Source organism: Nerophis lumbriciformis, linkage group LG08 (genome assembly GCF_033978685.3).
Source record: "Nerophis lumbriciformis linkage group LG08, RoL_Nlum_v2.1, whole genome shotgun sequence".
Classification (NCBI taxonomy): domain Eukaryota; kingdom Metazoa; phylum Chordata; class Actinopteri; order Syngnathiformes; family Syngnathidae; genus Nerophis; species Nerophis lumbriciformis.
Window position 1 is genome coordinate 28433630 of NC_084555.2, and position 12166 is coordinate 28445795.

The 12166-nt window shown below is 39.5% G+C and overlaps 1 protein-coding gene across 4 annotated transcripts in view; it reads right to left on the reverse strand.

The window, feature by feature from the left end:
- Positions 1–7287: 7287 nt before the first annotated feature.
- prkd3 (protein kinase D3) overlaps positions 7288–12166 on the reverse strand; it is a 112187-nt gene continuing 107308 nt past the window's right edge. For all 4 annotated transcript variants that reach the window (XM_061968588.2, XM_061968587.2, XM_061968586.2 and 1 more), the window contains 2 exons: positions 11546–11631; positions 7288–8456 (listed from right to left, as the gene is read on the reverse strand). In XM_061968588.2, coding sequence (XP_061824572.1) covers positions 8283–8456; positions 11546–11631 — 260 coding nt within the window. In that variant the 3' untranslated portion in view covers positions 7288–8282. The remainder of the gene's footprint in view (positions 8457–11545; positions 11632–12166) is intronic.

Here is a 12166-nt window from a genome sequence, read left to right on the forward strand (position 1 = left end):
TAGAAGTTTGTGGTTTTATCGGCAGCTATGATGAGGTTGTTTACTTTCTTGATGCGCTCCTTGTCATTTTTCAGTTTGGTGAGGAGTGGGTTGCGGATTGGCTTGAATTTGACTGATTGTATCATTTTGAGCATGTCGTTCTCAAAATCCTTTAGTTCCTCAACTGTGGGTGGGTTCTTGGTAGATTTGAATCCGTAAGTTTCCTTTTGCATTCCTTTTGTTTCAGGGTGGAGGAAAAAATGTGCTTTCCACCGCATCCTTCTTAGGAAGTGTTCCGTCTTTTCTATGAGCCTTAGCTTGTAGTCATTCTGCGCGGGTATGGGAATGTTCTTCGTGGAGTAGTCGATGTTGAATTTTTCCATTTCTGATCGTCGTACAGTGCTCAACAAATGTCAATTTGGAGCGGAGTATATGTCTTAATAAGGTTATCCAAAAAAATAGTGCTCGATACCGTAGTAGAGCGCAATATATGTATGTGTGGGAAAAAAAATCACAAGACTATTTCATCTCTACAGGCCTGTTTCATGAGGGGGGTACCCTCAATCGTCAGGAGATTTTAATGGGAGCATTCGCATACCATGGTTTATATAGGGCACAGGGTGGGTGGGTACAGGCTGGCCTAGGGGCGTGGTGATTGGCTCATGTGTTGCCTAGGAGGTGTTTCCGTCTATGGCGGCATGTTGTTACAATTTCGCTGCGCTTGTTGAGGGATGACAGGTCTGGACGGTAAATAATAAACAGTTTCTCTTTCAAGCATAGGTTGCATCTTTTATTACCACTATTGTAAGGTGTGCTGGATGCAAGAATTTGCCATGTTATTGAATATTCAACATTATTGTCTTTGAGGTCCCAAATGTGTTTGCTGAGTTCTGTGGTATTTCGCAGGTTTTTGTTCCTGAAAGAAGCCTTGTGATTGTTCCATCTGGTTTTGAATTCTCCCTCGGTTAATCCTACATATGTGTCGGATGTGTTAATGTCCTTGCGTATTACCTTAGATTGGTAGACAACTGATGTTTGTAAGCACCCCCCGTTGAGGGGGCAATCAGGTTTCTTTCGACAATTACATCCTTTGTTGGTTTTGGAGTCGCTCTGTCTGAGGGCCGACGGCTCATTTGCAATTGTTTTGTTGTGGTTTGAGATGATTTGTCGTATATTGTTCATGCAGCTGTAGCTCAATTTAATGTTGTTCTTGTTGAATACTTTTCTTAGGATGTTGTCTTTGGGAAAGTGTTTGTCAATCAGATTGAGGAATTTGTGTCCAATGTTCACATACATATATATATATATATATATATATATATATATATATATATATATATATATATATATATATATAAATATTTATATATATATATATATATATGGATTCTTAATAGGACTAGTTGTTAAAGATCCCTAAATATTCAGCATATATATATATATATACAGTATATAAAAATAAATGATGATAAAGCTTAAAAGGTCAACATATTTGTTTCATTACTACAATCAAATAAAATAAAATAATTTGCCTATTATAAATTAATTGTGGCTATTGATACATGTATAAATATATGTATTCATAAATATAGATACAGCTGAATAAAGTTGGCATATTTTATCTTTACTGCAATCAAATATAATTCAATAATGTAATTATTATAAATAAAATACATCTTAATATTTGTGAATATATTGATGTATTTATTAATAAATGATACATCGTAACAAAGTTGACCTATTTTTATGATTATTACAATTAAATAAACTTGAATTGATCTATTATAAATAAAATACATTGTAGTTATTTATAAATATATTTGATATGTTTATTGATAAATAAATTATAAATACATCCCTGAAAACCTATAGTGTATACGGCATACATTTATTTCAGTGTTTTATTTATTGTATAAAAACTATAATACTAAATTGTACACTTATTCTGCAAACCAGGCATGTCATTGTTTTGATCTTTCCCAATAAATATATTTTGAAAACTAACAAATTCTGCGGTAATATGTTTTTAGTTTGTTTATTTTACGTAATTGCAGATTTGTTTCAAACAAGCCCATGAAGTGTCACGATCTTTCTGTAGTTGTGACCCCAAGATGCAGGAGAGAGGAGGACGACGTGCAGGTGAGACAAGTATTTAGTTATTGTAAACACAGAATGAGCCTTGATGCACGCAGCCTGCAGCCAACAGTCAGTGACATACATTAGTCACTAAACATATGCAGTAACATCAACAGTCTTCCAGCCCTGACTGCAGGGCAGACTGGCCTACAAAGAAGCTTGATTGGCAACCACGAACAGGTGTGCTCAGGTTGCCATCAGGGACAGGTGAGGGAAACAGCGCTCAGGCCAGAGTGGCGAAACCAGACAGGAAGTGAACTGAAAAAAAGAGCGCTGGACAGGAAACAAGGAAACGCAAACATGTCAGACCTGACATTAGGGAAAATCACATTTTACTATTTTCCGAATTGGGAAAGAAAATGATGAAAGGAAAGGGATAGAAAAGTCGAAAAAAAAAAATACATAGAGAAGTTTCATCTGACGTGTTTGCTTGCAGAGGATGATGATGATTTCATGATAAAATAATAAAATATTATATTATATATAACAAAAAAATATTATGATATTTTTGCATTGACTCTTATCCTTATTCTTAGGGGTCGCCACAGCAAGTCAGCTACTTAAAGGTTTTGGCCCGTCCTGGCGCAACCAGGCACCAACACCCACTGCCATGAAATGCTTACCATTACACTACCACCAAATAGTACTGTAATTCAATAGTAAAAAGTATGATTGTTACAGGCCCCTAAACATCACATTAAAAAAAAATCTCTTGTTCAAACTTGGCCATTGTCCGGAGCTCTCTTTTTCCCACCAGGCACACACTTCCGGCCTTCACAATAATAGCGCTATAAGTCAAACCAGGTGTAACTGGGCTAACAAAATAATATTAAAGCACTCCGAAAAATGGCTTACACTTGATGACATGATTAAATTACAGTAAAAGGGCCTTAATACTACTCAGCTCCTTCTTGGTAGTTTTTAACAACTTTGGTGTTTTTGTTATGTGGAAGGCCCCAATGACTAGGTTTGCCTAAATACGCCCCTGGAAGTATGTTAACATGAACAGTAGGACTATGATTCATTAAAAGGAACTACCAAGTGTTTTAAAAGAGTTGATTTGCCCCAGCGTCCATCCAGAGGAGGGAGACATTGCACTTGTATTTCCTGCAGAGAGCATATAGCTCCTCCCCCTTTTGACTAAATCACTCCAGATGCATATCTTCTCCCAATGTATCATTACCCTTGACAAACACAAGCTGCACTAAATTACCTGATATTTTTAGTTGGACAGTTTGGGTTTCTTCAGTTGCATTTGCAGACTCTGTGAACTCAGTTTTACTTCTTTTTTTTTTTAGGAGGGGGGGTCTTCAGTGGAGAAAGTGTTTCCCCCACAGGGTTAGGGTTAATGGGGTCATTTGGCCTGCAAAGTTCACATCTTGAAAGAATTGAAGCAAGCAGATAAACAAGGCAGTGTTGGATCGACACTGAGGGAAAAAGCAACTTTTTGCACTTTTAATCAGTAGTTAGCAGCAGATAGTTTTTGTTGTAAGCTTATTGTGGCCCGAAACAACATTGGGTTTGCGGCCCCATTTCGAACTGTTACATTCCTTGTGTAATTACTTGTTTATTATTCATTTGCAGTTTTTCATTCCATTTGACTTTTGTTGCTGTATGTAGAAATGACGCGGCTGAAGTGGCAGCTGCATGGTTGTCAAAGTGCAATGACTTTGCAATATTCTTTCATGATAAAAAAAACAAAACATCCACAGTCAGAGTCCATCAACATGCTGCCTTGATGAGTTACCCACTAGATTTATAAAGTCTGTGCTGAGCAGTTTGTTACTACAATTCGCTAATCTAGTGAACATCTCACTTCAGACTGGAACATTCCCAAAAGCTTTAAAAACGGCTGTCATTAAGCCCCCCTTAAAGAAGAGCAGTCTTGATGACTGAACAACCGTCGGCTCATATCAAACCTGCCATTTTTGGGCAAAGTCCTGGAAGAGAGGATATGTGCCGGTCTTATATTGCAGACATGCAGCAAAGTTGAATACCAACAGTTTAGTGACTTCCTCCCGTTTAACAATGTGGTTGATATTTTCCAATCAGGCTTTAGGCCCCATCACAGCATTGAAACCGCTCTGATCAAAGTGACAAATAATATCCGCCTGAACACAAATGCAGGAAAAGTCTCAGTCTTGGTTCTGCGTTGGCCGTAATTTCATGTCTATAAAGCTTTCTTAATGTTAAAACCTGTAATTAAAAAAAAGTCATAAACAGGTTGTTATGCTATAGCTATAAAACGGTTCCATTCATAATGAATAATTGCTAATTCGCAGAATTGTATTAATAATTAACAGTGATAAATCAGGGTTTATTGTATACTCTTAGTTAAAGTTAAAGTACCAATGATTGTCACACACACACCAGGTGTGGTGAAATGTGTCCTCTACATTTGACCCATCCCCTTGTTCACCCCCTGGGAGGTGAGGGGAGCAGTGAGCAGCAGCGGTGACCGCACCCGTAAATCATTTTTGGTGATTTAACCCCCAATTCCAACCCTTGATGCTGAGTGCCAAGCAGGGAGGTAAAGGGTTCCATTTTTATAGTCTTTGGTATGACTCGGCCGGGGTTTGAACTCACAACCTACCGATCTCAGGGCAGACACTCTAACCACTAGGCCACTGAGTGGCGACTAAAAGGAGATTTGGCTATGGGTGCATAAACACAACCAACAAAAATGCAGTTCATAATTATACATTAAAAAAGTATGTATTATTAATACTTTACAAGTTATGTATGGATGTGCATTTACTATAAATAATCAGGTAGGAAGAATAAACAAAATTTAGTTTAATCCAGTATTTTTAAATTCCAGATAACGTCCAAAATATGAAAATGTAAAAAAATATGTTGATCGGTCCAAGGGGGAAGAAACGTATTCGATACCTCCTTCCACAGAAGCACATTCAAAACTCCTTTCCCGCTTTGGCATTAATTGAAAAAGTGAACAAAACACAATAAATAGGCAAAAACTATATAAAAAATGTTACATAGACTTATTTTGGGGGAAAAACCTTAGGCTACAATATAAACTTAAATCGTTATAGAAATACGGCCATAGATCTGTCACCATGACGCCGTTCAAAGCGATGATAAATGAGCAATTATGGGATTTTCAATGGATGTTGCTAACCAAACTAAAACTACATTGCATGCATGACTAATACAAACGACATGTTGACTCACCGCTGAAAAGGAGTTAGCAAAAACAAAGTATATCTTATCCATGAGGTGATTTAGCAAGCAAACTTTACCTGCAGAGCTTGACAACGTTAATGATCAACTCCCGACGCCATGATCATGAGGCCCCTATTAGTGGTTGGGGCCCTAAATAACCGTATAGCGCAAAGGCCCAAACTTTTTGCCTCCAAAGGCCAAAGAGAAAATGTGCCAATAGTCTACGGGTCAAACACAGCAATTTTAAGCGGCACCATGAGCAGGTCCACCTTAAGCTAAAGTGGGATCCTAAACAGAACTGTACCCACCTCACCCAATAAAAGAAATAGCCCCACTTTTTTACGTATTTGAGACATGTTTTTTTTTTTTAAAGATTTTTTCATCAAACTTGAATTCAATTTGATGCTGGCATTAGCCAAAAAGCTCTCTCCCGCTTGTAGTTAGTCCAGAACGCGGCAGCGCGTCTTTTAACAGGGGGCAGGAAACGCCAGCATACAACCCCAATTCTTCAGAGTGTGCACTGGCTCCCTGTTCATCTTAGAATTGATTTTAAAACCTTGCTGTTTGTTTTTAAAGCTTTATATGGACTGGCACCTCATTATATCTCGGACCTCATCCAAACTTACAATCCTGCACGCGCTCTGAGGTCCAAGAGCCAGCTCCAGCTCGTGGTGCCCAAGACCAGACTTAAAACCAGGGGAGACAGGGCCTTCTCTGTGGTCGGCCCTAAGCTCTGGAACACTCTGCCCCTCCATGTCCGAACTGCTCCCACAGTGGAGTGTTTTAAGTCTCGTCTTAAGACCCACTTTTATTCTTTGGCTTTTAACACTACGTCTGTTGTCCTCTGTGTTTTTAAAATTTTGATTTCTATTTACTGTTTTAATTGGTTTTACCCACACAGAAAGATCCCGAGACTCTGGCTTACTCCCACCTCCAAAGACATGCACCTGGGGATAGGTTGATTGGCAACACTAAATTGGCCCCAGTGTGTGAATGTTGTCTGTCTATCTGTGTTGGCCCTGCGATTAGGTGGCGACTTGTCCAGGGTGTACCCCACCTTCCGCCCGATTGTAGCTGAGATAGGCTCCAGCGCCCCCCGCGACCCCGAAGGGGATAAGCGGTAGAAAATGGATGGATCGATGGAATTGGTTTTACCCTTTAAAATCGTTTTTAATCATATTTATTTTATATTGTTTTTAATTGTTTTTAATATGGTTGTGCAGCACTTTGGAAACATTTTGTTGTTTAAATGTGCTATATAAATAAAGTGGATTGGATTGGATTGGATTGATGCATGTTTTATCCTAAAAAAACAAAACAATTTTAATATCATAAAAACTATACATTTCTAAATCCTTCCAACTCTACTTAGAACAGGATTCGAACCTAATACAACTTTGTGCTACGGGTGCCAAGGTGATAGTATGGGGAATCACATTATGTACCAACAGTGATTGAGCAGGAAGCGGCTAGGACAAAATTGTCAACACGGCCGGCAGTAAAGTATAATATGAAGCGTTCTGTCATTCATAAATGTACATTAACCATGCGCCTACAATAGATCACTGGGCTCTATGCACATTGTTTGATCTGCTTTTAGATCCATACCGCCATATTTAGGTATGTCATCCATGATCGTGTTAGCTTGAAAGAGCTAAGAACTAAATATGTATTACATTTAGGAAGACACCCAGGGGCCTGCCTGCATTTATTGGTCGGCCAGTATCTTTGAGGTTCATTATAACTCTTTAAACAGCTTATTTGAAAAAAAAACTGCGATAGTTGGATGCATATTTCATAATAGCATTTGTCCTGGTTACAAAGCCACGCCCCTCACCGCAACAACAACCCCCCACATTGCAGCCATCCTCTTTAACCCATCATTACTCCCTTTGGAATGAGCGGCTGGCCCAGAATGCAGCTGTGACATGAAAAAGCTACTAATGCAAAATATGCTGCCAAGTCAAAATAGGCAGATGTTATCATAATTGTCCTTCTCAGTAAAGAAGTCTTTATTTCCATTGGTATGCATTGAAATGTACAAAAACACCTGCCAATCCAGCGGCAACAAAGACAAGACACTGAGGAAAACTGTAATGTACTCCCAAAACGCCACGTGGAGCCTTTCAAAATGTCGACTGGACGAAAAGAAACATTTCAAACAGACGATTAGTTTGCAAAATGGAATGGACACTTTGTTCTAAGTGACACCTCTTCATATCCCAGACTTGGAATGCATTCAGTTGAAAGAGTAAGTACAGACACAATGTCCTCACAGAGTCCACTGGTGGTGTCAGTACTGAACTATTTGTCTATAAAGAACAGTACAACTTCTTCAATCCATCTCAGGTGATATAACACACCAGCTCAGGTTGACTGATTATCCTTGTTGAACACTTCTCACCCGGACCAGGCATGCCCTCTGTAGCAGCAAATGCACTTCATGTTCCGTCGCAATGTTCAATGCAAATATAGTGCAAAAGTCGACCACAAATACTAAATACATTAAAATAACATACATACATGATAGTTCCAGTTTCATGCCAAAGGACAGCCTCACAAACCATTTGGAAATGAGAACTTACAGTATTTGGGATAAATTCTCAGAGCCTAAATCCCTTGTGAAAAGTGCCCTTTACTCCTGGGACATAAGCTCTCTTTCCACCAATGTCCTCACATGGAAGATTTCAAAAAGAAAACAGAGCCATATTATTACTCAACATGAACCAAAACGGTATAAAACAATACAACCATCAAGTTATTGTTAGGTACGAATGTTCTTCCTCAATCCTTGGAATGTTTGGGTATCATTGTTCCTCACAGTTCCTGTATGTTTTTCAGTGGCGCACATCCTCAGCTTAGTACTTGCAGCAGTGCTGGGGTTTCCCACACTCTCTTGTTTCCAAGGGTCGGAAATCCACAGTTTGATGCAAAAAGTCCCACCCTGTGACAGTCTTTCCCTCTTTCTCTCGTCCCCCGTGCCACTAGGGATCCTCATCCATATCATCAAGGTTGGGCGCCATGATAAAGTGTTTGGGGTAAACCAGGCAGTGCTCGTCCGAGTACTCCTCCCACCGAGCGTCGTCGCTTTCGTGGGTGATGTAGCGTTCACCTCGTCGTGTCTCAAACTCCCTGAGGTCCAGCCATGTCTGATAGTCCTGATAGAAAAAATATTTAATTATATTTAGTAAGAAAATGAGGTTGAAACATAAGGAACCATTCATTTCTATACCGCATAGTCTCATTTGGGTCACAGATAAGCTGGAGCCTATCCCAGCTGTGATGGGTATGGGCATGGAATTCTGTACTTTTTTAGACACCGACTGAATTTAGTTGGCACTACTGAGTATCGATTCACATCAAATCTAACAAGGCCATAATTCAATACCTTTGATGCGGTCACACCACACAGCACATAGGGCTGTGAGCGCACCTGTTTTTATTACCACACAATAATTGGCACAATCAACCACGGACGCATTTGAGCTGTGCGTGTCAGCCTTCAATAATGAAAACATGCGTTTAGGAAATACAATTAAATTAGGCCAAACACAATAATTGAGGGCACATCTTAACATGTATAATTAAACCTTAATTAAGCAAAAATATGATTTGTTCAATTACTTGATTACTCGATCGGGATATTCGATAGAATATTCGATTACTAAAATATTCGATAGCTGCAGCTCTAATTACAACAGACATCAGTTAAAACAAGTTGTGAGGATCCACAATGCCTAGTGTGATGTCATAGGTCAGGAGTCGGCAACCCAAAATGTTGAAAGAGCCATATTAGACCAAAAATACAAAAACAAATCTGTCTGGAGCCGCAAAAAATTAAAAGCCATATTACATACAGATAGTGTGTCATGAGATATAAATTGAATTAAGATGACTTAAAGGAAACTAAATGACCTCAAATATACCTACAGATGAGGCATAATGATGCAATACGTACTGTCGGAGGCAGATATTTACATATATCCGAATTTAAGTTGTACTTCTTTCATTTATTAGTCATATTTGAAAACAGCTTGTCTTTTCCATTTATTCTCTTGATGCTCTGTCAGCAAGCATACTATGTGTGATAACCTTGAGTTCTTTGGAATGTATTATGGCTAGGGAGACGTTGTGCTTTTGTTATGGCTAGTGAGGGGGAAGGAAAGAGAGGTTTTTTGGCGTTGGGAAGACAGACCATTTGGTGGAGGCGCAAGAGAATCTTCTATGGTTAGACTGGTCTCAATCTAAAATGTATATTGTCAAAGCTTTGAGAATATACAAGAAAATACCTATTCTGTCTCTGGTGGTTTTTCAACTCAGCTTTAAGTGTCGGAAAGAACTTGGGAGCGAATTGTGACTTGAATTCCCTGGGAGGAACAACTGGTCCAAAACGCAACAAATTGGGGGCCCGTCCGGGCGACACGCTGAGAATTGGACACCTCTTACACTCTTCTGGACAGACTCACGATAGGCCAAACAAAAACAAGGTAAGCAGAGCCTTTTTCTAAAATCTGCTTTAGGAGTCTGTCTTGAAGTATGTAAGTCAAACACTGTTTGTACCCCAGACACAGAGTGGACATTTTGATAGATTGGGTGCATTTTGCCTTGTCCGTCATTGCATATGGTGGCCAACTCATGTCATTGCGTCTTAAATCTTTCACCTGTGTTGGAGGTTCAAGTCCTTTCGTATGTTATATTCTTGGGTTAGAGTCCGTTTGAATAATACGATAAAGATGGAGGTTCAAGTCCTTTCGTATGTTATATTCTTGGGTTAGAGTCCGTTTGAATAATACGATAAAGATGGAGGTTCAAGTCCTTTCGTATGTTATATTCTTGGGTTAGAGTCCGTTTGAATAATACGATAAAGATAGATTACCGTGACGGGCTGCTTCACTGACGAGTAAGCAAATAGTCGGGTGTGGCTCGCCCTGGGGGTTTGGTCTCCCCTAAAAGAGTTCTGGGTTCAAGTCCTTTTGTATGATACAATAAAGAGCACAGGTGAAGATTGAGAAAAAATAGACGAGATGGCCACGGAATGGGGCTTCACGGTGGCAGAGGGGTTAGTGCATCTGCCTCACAATACGAAGGTCCTGAGTAGTCTTGGGTTCAATCCCGGGCTCGGGATCTTTCTGTGTGGAGTTTGCATGTTCTCCCCGTGACTGCGTGGGTTCCCTCCGGGTACTCCGGCTTCCTCCCACTTCCAAAGACATGCACCTGGGGATAAGTTGATTGGCAACACTAAATTGGCCCTAGTGTGTGGATGTGAGTGTGAATGTTGTCTGTCTATCTGTGTTGGCCCTGCGATGAGGTGGCGACTTGTCCAGGGTGTACCCCGCCTTCCGCCCGATTGTAGCTGAGATAGGCTCCAGCGCCCCCCGCGACCCCAAAGGGAATAAGCGGTAGAAAATGGATGGATGGATGGGCATTTGACAGAACACTGGCTCAAACCGTCTAAGTCTAGTCTAAGTCTCTAAGTCTAAAACACTCAGGCAGCACTCCAAATAAACTCAGTCGGACTGCTTTGAGGTAATGTTACAATTTACCATGCTAACAAAGAAAGTAGGCCTGACAGAAAAAACTTAAACATAAAATCAAAATGCGCTAACCTGATGCTAATTTACATTGAATATGCTATAGACATGCTACCGATTAACATTGGTGATTTCACATGGCGATTTCAACACCTCCAAATATGGTAGTAAAAACTACAAGAAAAACGCGCCTGTTTGATTGTTGTCAAACAGCAAGTTTGTAATATGTGTAATACTTACAGTATAAAAACTTTTTAGGGCGCAACAAAATACTAGATTCAGCGTAATTATTCTATACATTACCGCCATCTAACGTCTTGGAATTGCATCTGCATGCAAAATCAACTCTATAATACTTGCAAACGACACTTAGAAGAGTAAGAAAACAAGGCAGCAACTAAACAGCACAGTTTTCATAATCAGCTCACAGTTAAATGTAAAATTAAAAAATAAGTTTGTGTTATTAAACAAATGAACATTTATTAACACATGAAAATTGTTGCTGTTGAGAACCGCTGAGTATCGACTCCCAGGCACCGAGAAATAGTACAGCTTCGATTCAAATGTCATTAGTACCCATCCCTAATCTGGACAGGTTGCCGGTCAATCACAGGACACACATGTACAAACATTCACAGCTACATACAATTTAGAGTCTCCAATTACTGCAATAACCTCCATGATTTTAGGATGTGGGAGGAAAAACAAAAGCTCACCTGCAACCAAGGATGGCTGAGACACTTGTCAACACTGTACCTCTTCCTCATCTTCACTTGGAGGAGATTGTTGATCAGATCTGTGGCTGTGAGAATACACGATGAGCAGGTTGTATCAGTGCATTATGAAAAACACAAAAACGCTTTATATGCAATACACTCACATGTGTTTACCCACTTATGTTCCATGCTGCAGTTAAACATTGTTTTTTGTACCACCCGCTTTTCATATACAATGGAACCTTGATTCACAAATTTAATTGATTTTCAAACAGGGTTCCGAAATAGAAAAGTTAATATATTGAAGCAAATTTCTAAAATATGATTCAAAAATATGAAAAATGAGGTACAGCTTTGACAAAAGTCCAAATTTTAGTAAAATAACAACATTTTAGTAAATCTTTGCGCACAGCGGAAGGTAAGGAAAGAAGAGGCAAGGCAGTGTCGACAAGGGTGTGGACACTTTTTGAATGTTTCAAACCACACACCGCTTGCCCATTGCTTTCTGTGGAATCATATTGAGCTAGCAAAACTAGAAAAACGCTGTAAAAAGCTTAAAAAACACTTAAAAGGCACACAAAATAGCAAAATGTCTGCACTGCGAGGCATACAATGAGTGAA